Consider the following 21,719-nt stretch of genomic DNA (forward strand, 5'->3'; position numbering starts at 1 on the left):
GTGTGTGTGTGTGTGTGTGTGTGTGTGTGTGTGTGTGTGTGTGTGTGTGTGTGTGTGTTGGGCAGGAGGGGCTTCCAAATGACATATTTGCATACAAACAGCCTGTCCAGATTCACTGAGGGGAAAGGGAAAAGCGGAAGGAAAAGGAGGGGGAAAAGAAAGAAATAGGCAAATATGGCAGGCGAGTGAAACGTGCATGAGCGCATGTATATATCTCCTGAAAAACAAAGGGGGTTTGTTTGTCCTCCGCAGGTGCTGAGGGGCTTCCATTTAAGCGGAGTGGAGAATCTCATTACCTGAGTGATGCACTGCCTGTGTTTACATGCGTTATTCCAAAGAGGTTTCCATGCATCTCCCCACCTCTCTCTCTCTCAGTCACAGAAATGAAGGAAAAAAAAGTTCCAATTGCAATAACAAACACAGCAGCTCAGCCACAGAGGAGGCTGAGGGATCAAATGGCTCTTTTTCCAAGAGTGGGAGGCGACGCTTGGGTAGAATTACTACACTGGAGTTTGCCCCCCCCCCCCCCCCCCCCCCCCCCCCAGTGACAGCACTTGGGAAGGTATGAGCAATGAGGTCGGACAGAAGAGAGACTACAGTGTGTCTGGATGTGTGCGATTATTCCAGCGCTGAATAAGGGCATCAGATAACATTAAGGTGAATCCAGGCAAAGGATCTTCCCCTCAGGTGCACTGAGATGGTAAAAATGATAAACACCAAACATGCCTAGCACAGCCTTGTGGACTCCGTCTGCTTGCTGGTTGGCTTCAGGCTCATCTCCTCGTCTCTTCTCTCTCTTCTCTTTATCATCATGAAGAATGGCTCAGTTTCTACGAGGCATCTGGATCAGAGAGGAGGAAGGTCAGAGGAGGCTCGCCAGAGGAGCTACGAGTGAGAACACACGGTTGTAATCTTCTTTTCCACAACCGCAGCAGGACTGACTAATGTGTGTGTTCAATATATATATATCTCAGTCATAATAAGCTGTATGTGTCTTTATTTGTATGTGTTACAACTCTCTTATACTTCACAGCAGCAAAGTAGCATCCTCGCATTTTCATCGCAGTGTAAGTAGTCATTACCATCACTATCCTCATCTGACAGAGATCATAAAATACAGTCTGTCTTTAACAACACAACACACAGATGATGCAGCTGTGATCATATTTAACTGATGTCGTTTTGAAAACAAGAAGATATCTCATCCCTGTTGTCTGGGAAATGGAATCAAAGTCAGTAGTAGTGATCATATTTGGCAACTGCTGCACACATTAACCCGCATGTCGTCCTCCGGGTCAAAATTGACCCGTTTTAAAGTTTGAAAATGTGGGAAAAAATATATATTTTCACAGTGAAACTTCTGATGTCCACATTTTTGGGAAATCTTTGAACTTTTTTTTTGTGAAAAAAAGAAATGTTAAAAATGTTTCTTAAGAACATTCACATAAAAATCAACCAAAATCCAGCGAGTTTCGCTGGATTTTGGTTAATTTTTTGTGAATGTTCTTAAACATTTTAAACATTTTTTCCACCAAAAAATGTTCAAAGATTTCCTGAAAATGTTGAAAATGTGGACATCAGAAGTTGCACTGTGAAAATATATATTTTTTCCCACATTTTCAAACTTTAAAACGGGTCAATTTTGACCCGCAGGACAAAAAGAAAATAGAAGTTTTACTGATATATATATGTAATCCCTTTATATATTTTTAGTTTTTTCCTGGAAGATTTTTACTCATTTTTTGAAAATATTTACAAGAATTTTCTTGCCAAATTTGGGGTATTTTTTTGAAATAAAACCTTGAAGGAATTATTGGAATTTTCTTCCTGAAGGTTTTGCAAATTTTCAGAAATGTGAGGAATTTTTTTTGCTGAATTTTTGGATTTTTTTTCAGACAAGGAAACAATATTTTTTGGTGCCCGTAAATGAGGACAACAGGAGGGTTAAACATGTCGCTACTCTGCCTCAGTGAGGTTGAGAAGCATGTGGTTTTCACCCAGCCAATCAGCGAATATCACTCTACGTTACAGCATGCTTCATCGTGGCATTTGACCAATCAGCAGAGGCCTGGAATGTTTCAAACTTCCCCTTTTCTCCAAAGTTGGAAAAAGATGGACTTGTGGCTTGGTCCTCTTCCATACTTGCAGTTGAAACATCAAAACTAACCACGGTTAGTTGACGAAACTCACACATTTTATGGTTGAGTAGTTGTGCTACCCGATGATACATTTCTTGGAATGTTTTCTTTTTTAACCACTAACAGGCAAGGAACCATATATGGTAACTTCACTGACCTTGAATTTCAACATGAAGATTAAAAATTTTGAAAAATGTCACAAAAGTAAAAAAAAAATCTTGTGTTCTCAAATAACACTCCAGGATTGAAATTTGGAATTTCAAAGTACTCAATGAGGGTTAAAGTATTTTTCTGGCCTGAAACTCAAAGTATTGCTTTGTCTAGATATACACTCACAGAAAGTCACAATCTCTTTCAAAGAATAAAGCAAAGTCTGCAACAAAAAACATTACGTTGCCACTACTGTTGTTGCATAGTGTTTTTGTAGCCCCAGCTCGACCCCAACATCCTCCCATAGACCTACATTCTCCCAGTCTCAAAACTGAGCTAAAATATGACTCCTGCACATCTTCTGCACTCCCAATAATCTACTCCATGTGCTGACTGAAATTAATTTGTGTCCTCTGACTCACATGTACCCCGTGGTGTTAGCCTCTGCGATCACAAAGACTGCAGCTGGCATGCAGCTACAGCTGGAGGTATTGCGGTTTTACACACTCCTTCTACGCCTCTGCTCTTTTTAAGTTTTACAATGTGACAGCTTGACTTTGTCTGCAGTACAATAAGCAGAAGCAGTCACCGTGACATCAAGGTTGGATTTTTTTGTTTGTTTTTAAGGCATTTTTGTGTAATATTTCAGCTCTTTTCCACTCCGCACAAGTAATTGTACAAATAGTCATTTAAGCTGCTGTCAGCAAAAACATGATTCTGATTTATGTTACATTACTCTACGTTTATTCTCCTCTCTTTCACATACGTGTTGAGAATATTTTCAATATCTCAACTTCCTGACTAATGCGAGCAGTTTTCTATCTTTTGAGATCTAAGAAATGCAGAAGCATGTCAGTGTATCCACACATCACACCTCAGACCTCCAGGGACCTAAAATGAGTGAACACTGTGGAGAAATTGGACTTATTCAGCAAGGACAGTTGGAAACCAACTTCTTGAAGCTGGACTGAAGTCACACAGGGCAGGAAGAAGCCCTTCATCAAGGAAAGGCAGAGGAAAGCCTGGTTACTCTTTACTGGGATCACAAGGATTGGACTGTTGATGATTGGACTAAGGTTCTCTTCAGGGATGAATCCAGTTTTCAGTTGATGTCCACTCCAGCCAACTTACTGGTTAGGAGGAAGCCTGGAGAAGCTACAAACCAGACTGTCTTTGTCCTACAGTAAAACATGGGGGTGGATCAGTGACCATCTGGGGTAGTTTCAGTCTGGGTGGAACAGGGCAAATGAACCAGGTCATGTTTGGGGCTACTCTTGAAAACAGTCTTCTTCCATCAGCTGGAAAACTCTTTCCTGCCTCCAGTGACTGGATTTTCCAACAAGACAATGTCACTGACCACACGACAAGGTCAGTTAAAGCCTGGATGGAGAACCAGAACATTGGAACCATGTCTTGGCTGCTCAATCACCAGATCTAAATCCAATAGAAAACCTGTGTAAAATCATCAAACGCAAAATAGAGAACCACAAGCCCAAAAACAAAGCTAATTAGTAGAATTAGTGCAACAGGAATGGGCTGCTGTGACAGCAGAAAAATGTCAGAAGCTGGTGGAGAGCAGCCAAGATGCATGGATGCAGTCTTTAGAAACAAAGGTTATGCAATCAAATACTAAGTCCTGTGTGTATCATGTGACTAAAACAGACAGAAAAGAAAACATGGAATCCTAGAAGCTGTTTTTGGCAGAACAATGCCATAGATACTGATGGAAGAACTGAAGTGATTTTGGTTATTATCAAGAAAACCATGGAAAATGTCTGATATCAGCTCTGAAATGAAACTCTTATGAGCTATTTTTGTTGTCGTCATTATATTTGTCCAAACAAATGTACCATTTAGTACTACCAGGCATTAAAATGAACAAGAAATTGAAGAAAACAGGGTGGTCTAATAATTTTTTTCCATGACTGTAACCATCCCTTTCAGTTTGCCTATTTTTAGGACTCCACTGGTTGACTGTCAGCTCGTCTCTGAGCTGCTACATCTCTTCCCATCACTCCGAGGAAGCCTGAAATCACCTGACGCCACTGTTGTGACAAGCCGCACTCCAAACAATAATTGAATTTGTTGCCGCTTTGCATCTTTATTCTCACTCACAGGCAGCACATCTTCCTTTCAATCATGCAAAAAAAAAAAAAAAAAAAAAAAAAAGCAAGCCACGTCGAGAGGGTGAGAGACGCTGGAGGAGGCGAGTAAGAACCAGTCTGGGAGTACGTTACGTTGTTGCCGGCATCAGATCACAGCGCGCAGCCTCGTCTTTTCTATGTAAAACAACTGCTGTTTTTGACAGCGTGTTTGTTAAAAAAAAACACCCGAGGAACACGCAGAGTTTGGATGAAAGAGGCCTCAGTGTGGAGTTATTGTTTTCTTCTCTCTTTTCCCTGCTTTCCTTTTTCTTTCCTCCCATACACACATTCTCACCACATCTTCCCCGATGCACCGGGGCGCTAATTGTTATCAACGTGAACGTCCAGCCCGGGATCGTTATTGGCAGCCTTCATGTCTGTCAGCACATGGCAATTCTGGTTTTACTGCTTCCAGTCGCCTCATGTGAAGCTGTGTGTAGGTGTGTGTAGGTGTGTGTGTAGGTGTGTAGGTGTGTGTAGGTGTGTGTAGGTGTGTGTAGGTGTGTGTAGGTGTGTAGGTGTGTGTAGGTGTGTGTAGGTGTGTGTGTAGGTGTGTGTAGGTGTGTGTAGGTGTGTGTGTAGGTGTGTGTAGGTGTGTGTAGGTGTGTAGGTGTGTGTAGGTGTGTAGGTGTGTGTAGGTGTGTGTGTAGGTGTGTGTGTAGGTGTGTGTAGGTGTGTGTAGGTGTGTAGGTGTGTGTAGGTGCGTGTAGGTGTGTAGGTGTGTGTGTAGGTGTGTGTAGGTGTGTGTAGGTGTGTGTGTAGGTGTGTGTGTAGGTGTGTGTAGGTGTGTGTAGGTGTGTGTAGGTGTGTAGGTGTGTGTGTAGGTGCGTGTAGGTGTGTAGGTGTGTGTGTGGGTGTGTGTAGGTGTGTGTGTAGGTGTGTGTAGGTGTGTGTAGGTGTGTGTGGGTGTGTGTAGGTGTGTGTAGGTGTGTGTAGGTGTGTGTAGGTGTGTGTGTAGGTGTGTGTAGGTGCGTGTAGGTGTGTGTAGGTGTGTGTAGGTGTGTAGGTGTGTAGGTGTGTGTGTAGGTGCGTGTAGGTGTGTGTAGGTGTGTGTGAGGGTTGGCACAGCAAGCCAGGACGTCATTCCTTGTAGAACTTGGGTGGCGGAGTTGCCTTTGAACTGCAGACAGGGCTGAGTTAAGGTCTGGGCTTGAACTCCAAGATAAACTTGAGCCAGCTGGGAACATGGGACAGCTTTTTTTTTTTTTTTTTTTAAATGAGGCTCTCTACATAACCAGAAGTGGGTTCCTTCCTTCACTGTAAACTGGAGCAGAACCCTTCACGGCTCTTGCAGGAACGCTAGAAAAGTTCTCTGGCACCAAGTGGGTTTACGTAGATTCCGTTTGACAGAATCGTAAAAATCCACAGTTTGACAAGGATGCTAATATTCCTTTTTGTCATTTTGTAAAGATCACAGGGTTCCGTATGAAATCACTACCATCGCCAAAGAACATTTGGTGAATGCAGCTTTTTGTCCAATTGTGAAGATGAAAGGAAGGGTTGTGAAAATCAAATTAACTCACTGTTAATTAACTCCATTCACTCCGCAGACAGTGGGACTGAAAATTTGTATAAAAAGCAACAAAGGGTTGTGCTTTGTAGAGACTTTGGAAAAAAAGAAAAAATAATTCACATGGAGAAAATCAACGGTGTTCAAGAATAAGTCATTACCTCTGGATGGAATAATAAATTAAATGCAGAAGAGGTAACACTGCCAAGTCACTCTGCTTTTTGAATTAATTATATTTTTAAAAAATATATTTTTTTTATTAATTTTTTATTTTTAAAAAAAAATTAATTATGGACTCCAAGGCTTTCTGAGTTAGTTCATATAAAGTAGTGAGTAACTCAAGCGTGGCTTCATCACATGTCAACAGGTTTACTGCAATATCTTTATGAAGAACTTTCAATTTCAATTTTACTCAAATGTATATATAATATTTAGAAGAATCTTTCTGTAAAAATGCCATGTGGTGTTTGGTTATAGGCAGCCATGTTGATTTTAGGCCTGAAAACAGCAAAAATGTCAACTATGATACAAAAAGTCCTGCAATTATATATTGACCCAGCTAATATACCGCATCTTAAAGCAGGAGTGCAGTTTATTGTGATTCTGATCACATCATGTACACAACTTTTCTGGTTGTAAATAAAACATGGCTTGAGGAGGGAGGTGCTGCTTGTTTGTTTTGGTCTGAGATGCCAGTGGTTTAGCGACGTCCGGTGGTTCAGAATGTCGGATAGGCAACTTTGATGGAAATATACAATTGATGATGGTCAAAGGAAGCCAACACTGACTGTCTATAAGAAACAAATGGAGGAATTCCATGGCAACATCACTCAACACAACTTATCAGCCCATGGTTACCATTGGTTACGCTCCTTTTACTGGAAAATACAAACACACTGCAGCTGGTAAAGCATTTCAACTACCAACTATGTTAGTACTTGACACAATAATACAGTCTAAAAGCACAATTAACATTTCCCTTCCCCTGTAAAGCATATACAAACAATTATGGAGTTATTTTAGAACAACAAATCAATGTAAACTCATCTAAAATCACTGCTAATAAAAAGCTAACACATATAAGTCTCATACAGTCACAAGTGTGGTTCCATACTTTTTAAAATATTTTTAAAATGAACCGTGTTAGGATGTGATAGTTACTGTGTATTTCTGTATTTGCCTCAGCCAATCACAACCAAGGACACAGGAAATCCAAATCAAACCCACTCTTCAGTTGTGTTCCTTCTGTGGAAGACTCCATGCTGTTGTTGTGCAATTGGCTTAAGAGGGAAACTGAAAATACCCAGGTCCCCAGTGAGAGGCGGAGTTCAGATTTTGGAGAGGAGAGGGGGGAGATTGATAGAAAGTGGGAACAGCTCAGCGCCGAGGGAAGAAGATCCAATCTCTGAACGTGTTGCTGTGAAGGTAAAATGCTGGAGAAACCCTGCTGGGCTGCATTTCACAGCTCTCTGAGGGGCTCCATAGGGAGAGCGTTCCCACTGCTCCTATAGTTTCCTGCAGGCAGACACACATCTCACACCACCCCCTCACAAATGCACAACACATAGAATTTTCTCTTTTTTCCCAAACCCAGATACTGCAAGGATTTATAAATCTATTAAGGGAAAAAATGTTAACTCCAAACCTGGTCATTGCAACGCTAGAAGCTTTTACTTTGACAGTACATCAGATTCAGCCCAGATATAATTTGCTATTTTCTATATAAAATTTAATATATTTTCAAAAAAGAAATATCTGTCATGATTATCTCAACTTAATAAAAAGAACACAATCAAAACAATTTTTGAATAAGCTTATTTTATTATTGTTAAGCTAATTAGAAAGGTGGTTGTTATTAAATTCGGACCGTTATTTAGTTGATGTTTAAGTGATATCCAGTCATTTTTTATTAATAAGTGATTGTTTCCATAATAAACAATGATGGAATTTGTAAAGACACGATCATAGCGAACATAAAAAAACAGTAGTTTTTTTTACTTTTAATAAAAATGTATGCAAGATATATCCCATGAACTTCAAAAGTCCCTCAATTCCGACAAACTAATAGAATCCAACAAAAAAACAAGATTTATTTCGTTTGTTGCTGAAAAGTTCACATTTGGATTCCACCTGACACTCAATCTGTCAGACATATATTTGTGCTACGGCCAAATTTAAAATATGCAGGACCTGGGAGAAGTGAGAAGCGAGAGGGGCCACTCTGAATTCAGATCAGCAACCAAACCACTGGAAGACCCCGACAGGATTCCAGTGTGGGTTGCCAGGGCAACATGAGCAGGAACTTTCAACCATGACAGCCAAACTGCACAAGACGATGGGGAACGTGGGAGAGAGAGAAAAGACCAAAAAAAAGCCCTCTGTTTACAGGGACAAAACCGGAAAAACAATGAGCGCATGCTGGGTATATTTTCACACCGTAACAGAGGAATTAAAGTTGGGAGAATGTCTGGGATGTTCAAGCAGATGAGGGGCTTTTCTTGCGTCGCTGCAGCTCGCCACTAGCTGTTTCACTTGGTAACTGGCCTCCATCGTCACACGTGCTGAATGAGTTTTAACCCTCCTGTTGTCTTCATTTATGGGCACCAAAAAATATTGTTTCCTTGTCTGAAAAAAAATCAAACAAATCTGCAAAAAAACTCCCCAAATTTCTGTAAATCTGCAAAACCTTCAGGAAGAAAATTTCAATAATCCCTTAAAATTTTCCCTTAAAAGATTTTTTTTAAATCCCCCAAATTCTTACAAATATTTTCAAAAAATTTGTAAAAATCTTCAAAAAATCCTAAAAATATCTAAAGTGATTCCATATATATCAGTAAAACTTCTAATATTTTCTTGAAGAACAGTCACATAAAAATCAACCAAAATCCAGTGAAATTCCCTGGATTTTGGTTGATTTTTTTTGTGAATATTCTTAAGAAACATTTTTAACATTTCTTTTTTCCACCAAAAAATGCTCAAAGATTTCCCAAAAATGTTGAAAATGTGGACATCAGAAGTTTCACTGTGAAAACATATTTTTTCCACATTTTCAAACTTTAAAACGAGTCAATTTTGACCCACAGGACGACACAAGGTTTAAGAGTTTCCTGCTTGCCGAGCTAAGAGGACAATTTCGGGGAGCGAGAGAAGAAAAGGAAGTAGCTGGTTAGCGCCAGATCAACAGCATCCTCATGCAGGAATAAACTATCTTTCAACCCAGTCGCCAGCGGCCTCAGAACAACACCGTATGCCAAACAAACGCCGCTTTCATTCAGCAAGGATCCACCTGGCGCCACTGAACACCTAAATAGACACTAACGCTACAGTAGTGCGCCGCTCCGTGTGCGTTCCCAAGGTCTCGCTTGCAACACAACAATAGCATGGAAGCAACAAGCGGCAAAGAGTGATCCGGTGCCAACTTTGAGGTCATGCTAAGAGGAGGGCTTCGGATGGAGATCTTATCGACGGATGAGCTCCATTATCCGCCGTGCCTTTATGCTGCAGACAATTAACTGGCTATTGTCATCCACGGCTCTGCCAGCAGACACAAGACAGACATGTGCATGTCTTGCTTCGTCGTCAGAGCTATCAGCTTTCCGCCGTGCCAGGTAGCCTGATTAGATTTAACCGATACGGGATTTGGAAGCTGGTTTGGATTAGACATTTTGTGCCAGTGCATGTTTGGATTCAACCGTTTTAATGGCTGAATTATCCAGAAATTAGCATTAAAAAAAGCAGCTTACTCACAGTTTGTTTGTCTTGTCTTAACCCTCGTGTCGTCCTGTGGGTCAAAACTGACCCGTTTTAAAGTTTGAAAATGTGGGAAAATAATTTATTTTCACAGTGAAACTTCTGATGTCCACATTTTCAACATTTTTGGGAAATCTTTGAACATTTTTTGGTGGAAAAAAAGAAATGTTAAAAATATTTCTTAAGAACATTCACAAAAAAATTCAACCAAAATCCAGCAAATTTCACTGGATTTTGGTTGAATTTTTTTGTGAATTTTCTTAAAGAAAATATTAGAAGTTTTACTGATATATATGTAATCACTTTAGATATTTTTAGGATTTTTTGGAAGATTTTTATTCATTTTTTGAAAATATTTACAAGAATTTTCTTGGCAAATTTGGGGGATTTTTTTGAAATAAAACTTTTAAGGGAAACTTTTAAGGAATTATTGGAATTTTCTTCCTGAGGCTTTTGCAAATTTTCAGAAATTTGGGGAATTTTTTTTGCTGAATTTTTGGATTTTTTTCAGACAAAGAAACAATATTTTTGGTGCCCGTAAATGAGGACAACAGGAGGGTTAAATATTTAGTGCAACAAAGCAGTTAAACAACCAGAAGAAATCATGAATGCAATCCTAAAAAAATAACACTATTCTTATGATGCTGCAAAAGTGGTTTCGTCTCGGATAAGACTACGTTTTGATATTCCTAACAGCACTTTTTGGCGGGGTTTTGCTGAAACTGGAAAAGATGTATTTTAGCACGCTACTGTATTGACATAACATCTCTGCAATATATCTTTCTGAGCCTCCCAGTGACATAACGCAGGGCAGGAATGAATCATCCCCGAGAGGAAGCCACGGGCCGTCCAACATGGCGGAGAGACACGCTGCACTTAGACGCGTCCCGACGGCCATGTTGGTTGGCGAGGCCGCTGCGGTGGTTCTGAACTTTGTTATTTGGAAGACGGCGCGGGATTCGCATTATAAAAGAGACAGACACAAGCCGGATGATTTGCAGTCTGGGTTTTCGGAGCGTCTCTTTAAGCGGGATGAACGAGGACGGACAAGATAAATGAGGAGAAAGGCTCTCCTCACATGTGCAAACAATTTTCCACCGCAGAACAACCAGGGGCCAAATGAACTGTCTGTTCAGCATGTGAAGCGTGAACAAATGCCTTTCACATTAAGTCAGGACCCTGGAGACCTGGACGGTGCGTGTGCATGTGTGCGACTGCAGAGCATGGCCGTGCGTTGTTGCAGCATAAACGGGTGTGTGTTTGCGTTCACACCTACATGAGCCATGATTTAGCATGCAATTAAAGGAGAGCACCTTATTATAAAACATTACAGCTCCTTCTAAACACTCCATTTAAATTCAACCAATGCCATGTTTAGATTAGATGTAGGCTGCAGGCAGATAATCCTCGGACCTGATTGGCTAAACGTACAATAAGAAGGCGGTGTTTTTGGGGGTTTGCTGTTTTAATTGGACACCAGTTTGGTTCAACTCTTGTTGTTTTAACCCTCGTGTCGTCCTGCGGGTCAAAATTGACCCGTTTTAAAGTTGAAAATGTGGGAAAAAAATATATTTTCACTGTGAAACTTCTGATGTCCACATTTTCAACATTTTTGGGAAATCTTTGAACATTTTTTTGGTGGAAAAAAAGAAATGTTAAAAATGTTTCTTAAGAATTTTTATGTGAATGTTCTTAAAGAAAATATTAGAAGTTTTACTGATATATATGGAATCACTTTAGATATTTTTAGGATTTTTTGGGAAGATTTTTACTCATTTTTTGAAAATATTTACAAGAATTTTCTTGCCACATTTGGGGGATTTTTTTAAAATAAAACTTTTAAGGGAAATTTTTTTAAGGAATTATAGGAATTTTCTTTCTGAAGCAAATTTTCAGAAATTTTGGGATTTTTTTGCTGAATTTTTTTCAGACAAGGAAACAATATTTTTTGGTGCCTGTAAATGAAGACAACAGGAGAGTTAAGACAATGTTAGAGTGACAAGGCCTAATCCTTGGGTCATATTTTAGGAAATTCTTGGGTTCACAACCAAATATTTGCAATATTTACGACGCCTCATCAACTTTAATTGATGTTGAGTATGTATTTGATGCTACTAAGGTGGAAAACATGGGGAAAACTACATATATACATGCTTTACATTAGCTCTGTCATTGTTAGCAAGGTAGCATTTTGCTTAAAACATCTCCAAAGACAGCCGCATGGATGGGTATTGAAGGTGTAGACCTACAGGGAAACATCATTCCAGGATTATACCAAGTATGAAACATCAACGTCTGCCATGTTAACATTGTAAAGTGTCCAAAATGCACTTTCATCTGCATCCTGATCAGTGCACCCCTGCTGCCACACCTTGGTTACTTGTGTATGTATACTATGCATGAAGTGGTACATACATCAAATGGCAAACAGCACAAACAGCATGTTCCTCTCTCTCTGAACGTTAACAGCGATGGTAAAACGTCACCACACCAGTAGTTGCTATACTGGGCCGTTGTTTCCCAGCCAACCAGGAAAAAAGTCATATTTTCATACTCTTCTGTTTAAAATCCTTGAAGATTTCTAATTTCATACAGTCGGTGTTCTTCTACTTTTACTTATTTCCACCCAGGAAGGCTCTTAAACTGGGAAGTGGCAGAAATTACCCACAATTCCCCTGTGGGGGTAGAGGGTAGGCCGAGAGTTTGGACTGTCAGCGCCCCGTCTGCCGCTCATTAATCACTTAGGCTGCTGTGGGACGGAACGCCAGGGAACGGCAACACACACACACGCGCACACACACGCGCACACACACGCACACACACACGCACACACACGCACACACACACAGAAATGTAAAAGACGTGTGAGCGCAATGCCAATGTGTGTCTCTCCACGAATCAAATCGATCCGCGCAAAATAGAGAAAACCCCATTAAACGTGGAGGGGCTGCTTCCTCGCCGATACAGATGCGCACATCAGGGACACGCATGCAGACAGTGATGCCGTTCATCGCCACGGAGACGGGACAGAAATAGAGGGAACACAGCTCGGACTTCCCTCTGGCCAGTCAACAACTGGGACAGAGGATGGAGGGGGAGGCACAAAGAGAGTCCTTTCAATGGGGCAGCTTCTCTTCATTCAGAGGGCCGCTATCACGTTATGTCGCCTCATGTTCCTCGGTAGGACGTCTTCCAGGACTCAGCAAATGCATGTACGCTCATGTCTGGGTGTTTTGTTTTTCCAGACTCCTTAAACGCCCTTGAACATGTGACCTCTGAAGACATATACATTAACCCTCATGTTGTCCTGCGGGTCAAAATTGACCAGTTTTAAAGTTTGAAAGTGTGGGAAAAAATATATATTTTCACAGTGAAACTTATGATGTCCACATTTTCAACATTTTCGGGAAATCTTTGAACATTTTTTGGTGGAAAAAATGTTTAAAATGTTTAAGAACATTCACAAAAAATTAACCAAAATCAAGTGAAATTCGCTGGATTTTGATTGATTTTTATGTGAATGTTCTTCAAGAAAATATTAAAGTTTTACTGATATATATGGAATCACTTTAATTATCTTTAGGATGTTTTTGGAAGACTTTACTAATTTTTTGAAAATATTTACAAGAATTTTCTTGCCACATTTGGGGGATTTTTTTGAAATAAAACTTTTAAGGGAAACTTTTAAGGAATTATTGAAATTTTCTTCCTGAAGGTTTTGCAAATTTTCAGAAATTTGGAGAATTTTTTGCTGAATTTTTAGGTTTTTTTCAGACAAGGAACCAATATTTTTTAGTGCCCGTAAATGAGGACAACAGGAGAGTTAAAGCACCCTATTCGATCTTTTATGTGACTTTTCAAACTATTCTGACATCAGAAACACATTTAAAGCAGTAAATGTGCTGCTTTTAGCCGCTTTATCTAAGTTTCTATCAATCTCATAATAGTTTACACCAGGTTGCAGTAAATGCGCTGGATTTAGCACAAGCCTAATTTCCATCCATTGTCCCACACATAAAAGAAAAAAATAAACAAATAAGCAAATGTCTCCATTTTGTCATTTCATGTCTCGCTTTTGTCATTTTGTGTCTTGGTTTTGTTGTTTTCCGTCTCGATTTTGTCGTTTTGTGTCTCCGTTTTTTTAAAAAATGACTGGATATCACTAAAATGTCAACTAAATTACCATCCGAATTTAATAACAACCACTTTCTAATTAGCTCAACAATAATAAAATGAGCTTATTTAAAAATTGTTTTGATTGTGTTCTTTTTATTAAGTTGAGATAATCATGACAGATATTTCTTTTTTGGCAATATATCAAATTGAATATGTATCTGGATTTAGCACAAGGCTAATTTCCATCCATTGTCCCACACATAAAAGAAAAAAATTAAGAAATAAATAAAAAACACAGCATTGCAGATGTATAAAAAACAATATAGTAAAACAAAGACAACGACAATTAATACTGACTGGGTTAAACCTACCCTAAAGTGCTCCTATTGTAGAAAAGTGCTTTCTAGGCATGGGCTGTCATAAAGTGCATATAGTTAAAGAGCCTGTTTTTAAAATATCTGAGTTTAAAGTGCCTGATTTCCTCAATGTTCACGTGTTTGATTGTCAATCAGCCACGTCTTGTACTGTCTCTTATACTGTCCTTATTTCATGTGAACATTGGGTGACATTTTTAAATCATACACAAAAGGGGCCTTTAACTTCCGCTGATTTCTCACTTATGCTCAACTCATGGTTTGCACACGACCGGCACATAAAGCAGACTACAGATGCACACCCGATTCCGTTAATACTACAGGTCATGAACAATCGCATCTGCCCTCATATGAAACGCAGAAAAACACACGGTGCTCCCGAGAATGTGGCAGAAAAGCTGTGAATTTGTAATTTTTCCAGGATAAAGCAGCTGGTTGCAGATTGGGCTGCAGCACAGTGTAAGTGTGATTATTCCTAACATGCGTCTGGAACATGGGGCAGACTTAGCACGGGACTCCTGGAGAACTCACACGAAGCATTTGTTTTCCTGCCACAGACAGTCTATGTGGCGATTTAGGCTGGACATGAACGTCCATTTATCCGTCAACGTGGACACTAGCAGACCAGGGAAGCACTGTGGATGCAAAAGCATGAAGTGGTCTTTAAGGTCAGTTTACTGGTCTTCCATTAGATTATTGTTGGGTCAATATATAATTGAGGGACTTCTGAAGTCCATGGGATATATCTGGCATACGTTTTTATTAAAAGTTACAAAAAAACAAATGTTTTTTTATGTTCATTACGATCATGTCTTTACAAATTCCATCATTATTTATTATGGAAACAGTCTCTTATTAATAAAAAAATGACTGGATATCACTAAAATGTCAACTAAATAACCATCTGAATTTAATAACAACCACTTTCTAATTAGCTAAATAATAAAATGAGCTGATTCAAAAACTGTTTTGATTGTGTTCTTTTTATTAAATTGAGATAATCATGACAGATATTTCTTTTTGGGCAATATATCAAATTTTATATGTATCTGTGTCTGAGAAATCACTTTCAACTAAGTTTCCCATTACAAAAACCCCTCTCAAGGAAGTGTGTTAATTCCAGATCACATGACCTGCTACACATGATGTCATTTCCTCCTGAAGAAAAGACTGGCCTGACTCCAAGGCTTTCTGACTTATTTAATATAAAGTAGTGTGTATTTATCGCATGTCAACAGGTTTACTACAATATCTTCATAAATATTTTTTTTATTTCAGTTTTACTCAATTGTATATATAATATTTAGAAGAATCTTTCAGTAAAAATGCCATGTGGTGTTTGGTTATAGGCAGCCATGTTGATTTTTAGGCCTGAAAACAGCAAAAATGTCAACTATGATACAAAAAGTCCCACGATTATATGTTGACCCTGTTGCTGTAACTCCATAAATGCACAGTAGGTTGTCTCTGTATATTCTGTACATACATGTTCTCAAGTATCTGCACTACTAGTATGTTAGTTTGGGCAGAACATTTCATACTAATGGATACTGAAAATAAAACATTAGGCTTATACTGATTCTCCACTACGGCTTCATAACAAAAACTGCAGGCTAAAAACTGAAAAGTCATTCTTGACTTCGGCAAGAGCAGTTTGATGAAAATAAGCTTTCATTCCCTCATCAGTTAATGCAGTTGTCATGAATCAAGAATCGACTATTCTTGTTTAAATTGGGAGTGTGGAGCCTCGTATCTCGGTCTCTGCTAGCTCATTTTTGGAAATTTGTTGTTGAATCTGTCTCTTGCGAGTCCTTCAACTTCATGGAAGTGCAACACTAGACTCTACCTTTAAGTAGTGTCAGTTACCTGTGAAAGTCTCCATACTTACTAATGTAAACGAGAGCTGTTTGATTGCACTTTTCTGTTGTTAATGAAATTCATAATGAGCGAACAAACAATGTAATTTTACATGAACTTCGGTGAACAGAAAGTCATTTGGAAGTATTCCCTTGAATATTTGGGAATTAAAATCCAATTTTTCTATTAATAATAACTAGTGAATGCTATAAAACCCAGTTAAATTGCCATCACAATGACCGTATTAGCACCACGGTGATGTTTAAATACTGGATTGTAACGCTGAGGAATGACTAAGCCTGTGTAGATAAATGAATTCCTTCAGGCTGAAACTGCATGATAAAACAAGCCGGGTGCCTTTTTTCCTCCTTGATATTAATTTAATGAGAGATGTGGCGCACACGCACATTTAATATGTACAATTACAGACACATAATACGCTGCATAATAAGCAGAGTAACACTGGGTTATTTTCTTGGAAATTCTTCATGAATGTTATCGAGGAGCTGCGGCTGTGACCTTTAACATGTTCAATATTGGATTTTTAAACGCTGCTGATGTCGAACCTGAATGGAGAGCAGGTGTTTTAATGTTGCGCTTGTTGTATTTTGATCTGGATCCCACCTCGACTTTATTTTTCCATTTTCCGTCTTGCTCTGAAATGGCCTCTTACACACACATATGCGAAACGCTCGCTGCTTTTCAAACACACCTCCGGAGGTTGCCTGAGGGAAAGCTCTTTTATGCTCCGAGCCATCAATTGACCAATCAAGGCTTGCCAAAGTAAAGCGACTGTAGCCGCTGCAGGGACGGAGGAGGATATAAACAAGAGCCGTTTTCAAAAACACCACTTTCTCTATGAGGCTATGTGAACAATTCACCCACTTGTCAAATCACTTTGTGGTCTGGTAAGAGGTGGAAGTCGGCCAGAATGCATCACATAAAGAGATGCGGTGATTACACCAAAGCCCCACAAGGTAGGCGGCGAAAAAAGGAGGAGAAATGTATGTTTTCAGAAAAGCTGATATATTCAGGTGGTTTCTATTAGACCCCTGATGACCCATCATCATGACAGATGTGACAGCGGAAGTCCCTCGCACGGCCGACCCCTTAATCAGCGGCCTCCACTTGGAGCCTCGAAGACTCAAAAATGACATGATGAAACAAGAGAGGAGGCATAGATTCATTTATGCCTTCCATCAATCTGTGCGGCGCTCATAAATGTCAGCCATAGGGAAACTGAATGGCACCATTTGTCTGTGTTTATTAGTCTGGGATGAAGTCGGTCTCGTCGACCTTTCAGAGTACATACCCGCGGCAAGTTAATTGAGGATAAGTCAAACTTGGAGTTCCAATGGCTGGCAGAGCCTGAGCGGCCGGGCTCCCTACGGACTCATCGCCTCGACTACAAAAAAAGTGAAGACAGGAAGGTTCATCACAAGAAAAGCTCGAGTCTGTTGGGAGAATGTCAACTTTTTTTTTTTTTTTTATTTCTTAAATGCCCTGCCTCAAATGCCAAAGTACTAGAATCCCGCAAGTCATTACCGAATCGTGGCGCCTTGCCCTCGACGGTGACTTTGGACTGTTTGCTTGAGCACATCAAGATGTTCCAACCAGAGTCTGAGCTCAAACTGAAACTAAAAAGGATTTTCACTGAAGAATCAGCTTCAAAACAGACTCCTGCAAAAAAAAAAATGCATTTATTTGAAATGCTGGGAATGTAGAGAACATTTGGTCCTTGGGTATTCAAAGCATTCAATCTCCGTATTTTACCCATTTGTTATCATTTAAAATTCTCATTCAGCTGAATGACATTTTGTCATGCCTTTCTGTTGCATGTGGGCGATGCTATTTGGTTGCAGAGTTACAGCCGCTCCATATTCAAGCTAGTTTCTCTTTGCAAAAAAAAAAACCACAAAAAACATTTGTCTGATGATCTATCACAGAAACGTTGCAAATAAATAGATTTTTTTTTGTAACTTTGGGATGCTCTCTCTCTCCTACACATCTGTCTCATGAATTAAATGTGCCAAAAGTTTCTTTCCTGACACAAAATCCATTGATAACATCCTCAGTGCGTTGATTTAGGGCCTTTTTTAAATCAAAATTGTAATTACTGATGCAATAAAGCCCTAAGAGTAGTGTTATGTAAAGCTTTTGGTTGGTTACCATTGAAAATTGGCTCTTCCAGTTGCTAGCTAGTGCATAGTTTTATATAAGATTTGAGCGTAGCCTAGCTTACGGGCTAACATATGAAGTGCAAATGCAGTGTTTTTTTTTGATATTATGGTTTTTCAAAATGCTAGATGGCGATCTCACTTCTTTTTAAATGTGGAATAAAGATTTAGAAAAGCATTATATCGTCCAAAAAGAGATTTCTAGTAAGAATTACTGCCAATGTTAGCAAGCTAGGCTAACTGGCGCTCACTTTCCCAAAGATAGCTGAGCAGCCTAGCTTGCTAGCTTACAGTTTTGGTGTAATATGCAAATACAACAGCAGATATAAAATGTTTTATATGAGATTTGAGCACAGCCTAGCTTACGGGCTAACATATATAGCGCAGATGCAGCGTTATTTTGGTAGTGTGGTTTAAAAAAGTGCTAGATAACGATTTCACTTCCTTTTTAAATGTGGAATAAAGATTTGGGAGAGCATTGTAGTGTCCAAAAAGATACTTCTTGTAGGAATTATTGCCAAGATTTGCAAGCTAGGCTAACTGGTGCTAATTTTCCCAAAGATAGCTAAGCAGCCTAGCTTGCTAGCTTACGGTTTCTGTGTAATATACAAACATAAGAGAACATATAAAAAGTTTTATATGAGATTTGAGCGTGGCCTAGCTTACGGGCTAACATATGAAGCGCAAACGCAGTGTAATTTTGGTAGTATGATTTTAGAAAGTGCTAGATAGCGATCTCACTACCTTTCTAAATGTGGACTAAAAACTAAGGAGAGCGTTATAACGTCCAAAAAGAAACTTCTACTGAGAATTACTGCCAATGTTAGCAAGCTAGGCTAACTGGCGCTCACTTTCCCAAAGAAAGCTAAGCAGCCTAGCTTGCTAGCTTACGGTTTCTGTGTAATATACAAACATAGCAGCACAATGGGTCCTAGGTCAGACAATTTATTAAAAATTAATGAAAAACAGCCACTTCTTTGTGGATTTGATACCAAAAATCTGTTGAAAACATGTTTTGTATCAACTTTCAGAAGTCGTCAGGCATAACCATCGGAAAAGTTTGTTAGTTTTTATTAATATCTCCAAAAAATGTATTTGTTTTAATCATTGCATAGTGAAAAAATACATGCAATATCTGCCGCATCATGTATGGAATTTGTATTTTTGTCAGTTTTAAAGCCACAGAGTTCAAAACCTGACAATATATTACAAAAAAAATTCCTTTCAGACTTATTTACATTCAGATCATCACATCTTCGTCCTCTCTCACTGCGCTGAAGATCTCTAAACGTGTTCAAACACCTGCAGCAGCTTAAACTCGCCTCTGTCAATAATCCCATAAGCTGCTACCTGCAACTGTCACATTATTTACCAAATCAAATCCAGCAAATCTGAGGTGTTTCATTACCACATCATTTTCTCTTTCAGATTTTTTTATTTTTTTTGTATTTTTCCCAGAGGTGCCTGATGCTGCTGCTGCCAGTAAACAGAAGCAATGTGTTACTCTGACAAAAAGGCTCTGATTGCAAGTGATGTCCCCACCAGACACCACCATTCAAACCCCCCCTGGCGTCTGTCAATATCCATCACAAAGACTGCTCGTGTTTACATACTCAGACTGCTCTCACTTGACTGGGCCCTGAGGAAAAACCACTACAATCATAATTCATTCAGGCTCATTATGCTTCATGTTGTTCCACTGACAGTATAATCACTAAAATGTCCTTATAGGAGCTGGATGTTGTCTCTTTAATAGATGTGGGTTGTGTGCAATGCTCATTTTTGCCTCTCCTGATATCACTGTTTAATCAAGTGGGACTTAATTCTTGAGATATCCGCACAAACAACTGCCCGAAATCCACTTTTGCGCGTCTGTTTGCGCAGAAAGTGGCAGCAAAGGCGCAAGAATGAGGCTGCTGCTGCGTCTGTTTTCATTTGAGCCAAATAGAAGCACAAACAAACAAGGCGCTGCAAAATTCATGGATAAAAAGCAGCATGAATAATTCAGCCGGGGCTTCGTGTGACTAAAATCTGTCTGCTCCGGTGCGCGCTCCCTCGTCTCCACACTGGCTCCGTGCGCTCAGACGCATCCACGGGACTCCTGGTGACTCTTACGGCACAGCGGCACGAGCGGTTATGGTTCCAAATGGGGGTCAGGGGACCTTCCCGAGGTCACTAATTAAACATGGAATGAGTTCAGCCCCTCTTCATTTTACTGCGATTCAAAATGAATTCGCACGAAGGAGCCAGGTGGGCCTCAGGACAAGTTTGAGCGCAGAGCAAACAGACAATAACAAGATGCTCGTGACCCTGGGCCACCGTGTGATGTAATGGGAATCTGGGGTGTGTGTTTCTGGGAGCCAGAAAAGTCGTGGTGTTTCAACAAAGCCCGGAAGCTTTCCAGGTGGAGCACCTGGGTGCGTAAAAAGCCCGCCGTGCCCTCCTCTCTGGGCAGCAGCAGCCTTCAGCGAGAACAATAACTTGTTTCTGGTGATGTGCGCCGAGGCTGGAGCGATGGATGGTGGTGGGTGACAAAGAGGGGAATGGTGGGGATGGCGCATGAAGCAGCGGATCGTGACGGGACAGGACGGGACGAGGAGGCTACTTACGCTGCTGTTTTCTCCCGTCCAGTGGACCATCGCCTGGTTGTGGGTCGCATCTCCTTTCAGCACGAACGAGCTGCTGAGCAGGGACATCTGCTTATCCCAGGACAGCGCTCTCCTGAAGCGGGCTGAGCTCCCCGCGCCGTCGGCTTCCTCGTCCGTGTCCGCCTGGAAGCCCGGCGGGGAGCCTCCATGTCCGCCGCCCATGTCAAGCGTACGATCCTCCCCGCCGCGCCGGTCTAGAACCCCGCTGCCACCGCGCACGGGTCCCGGCAGTGCCATCCAGGCCGAGGTGGTCAGCAGAAAGACGCAGAGGTGCGCAGCGGCTGAGACCGGTTCTTCGGGGCGCAGAGGTGCCATGCTTTGCGCCGTAATAGCGCCCGTATCGCGGAGACTGATGGAGAGACTGCTGATGCTTGTGGGAGACAGATAGGTGTACACTGTAAGCCGAGGGAGAGAGGGAGAGAGAGGGAGGGAGAGAGAGGGAGAGGGAGAGAGAGGGAGGGAGCGGAGGCAGACAGTGGGAACAACGTGGACGCGTCTCCGTGCCAAGAAGGATCCACGGGACGGCGCAGCGGTGCCATCTGCTGTCCTGCAGCTGCACCGTCCAGAAATATCAGCACAGGAGGAACCCAGAGAAGCAGACTGCTGGTTGTTTCTACCAGTTTTTAAACTTATTATTCATGGTTCACGCTCAGAAGGCAGAAGTTACTCCGTTATTTTAGCGCGCAATCGTCTGGTGGAAAATCTGATTCTCAGATCAATCATTTTCTCACAACTCTGAGCTGCATTTCTAGTTGCTTTTACTGAGAATACAGATGAATTACAATCATCCACATATGATCCAGTGATGCTGTGGTTTCCTCTTGGTGTCCTTAACCTGCTTTTCTGCTGCTATTA

The 21,719-nt window shown here is 40.6% G+C and overlaps 1 protein-coding gene across 1 annotated transcript in view; it reads right to left on the bottom strand.

Moving 5' to 3' along the window:
- sorcs2 (sortilin-related VPS10 domain containing receptor 2) overlaps positions 1 to 21,267 on the bottom strand; it is a 355,821-nt gene extending 334,554 nt beyond the window's left edge. Inside the window, exon 1 of the mRNA XM_055007856.1 lies at positions 20,826 to 21,267. Coding sequence (XP_054863831.1) covers positions 20,826 to 21,179 — 354 coding nt within the window. The 5' untranslated portion in view covers positions 21,180 to 21,267. The remainder of the gene's footprint in view (positions 1 to 20,825) is intronic.
- Positions 21,268 to 21,719: the final 452 nt, after the last annotated feature.

This window comes from Amphiprion ocellaris, chromosome 23, assembly GCF_022539595.1.
Source record: "Amphiprion ocellaris isolate individual 3 ecotype Okinawa chromosome 23, ASM2253959v1, whole genome shotgun sequence".
NCBI lineage: Eukaryota > Metazoa > Chordata > Actinopteri > Pomacentridae > Amphiprion > Amphiprion ocellaris.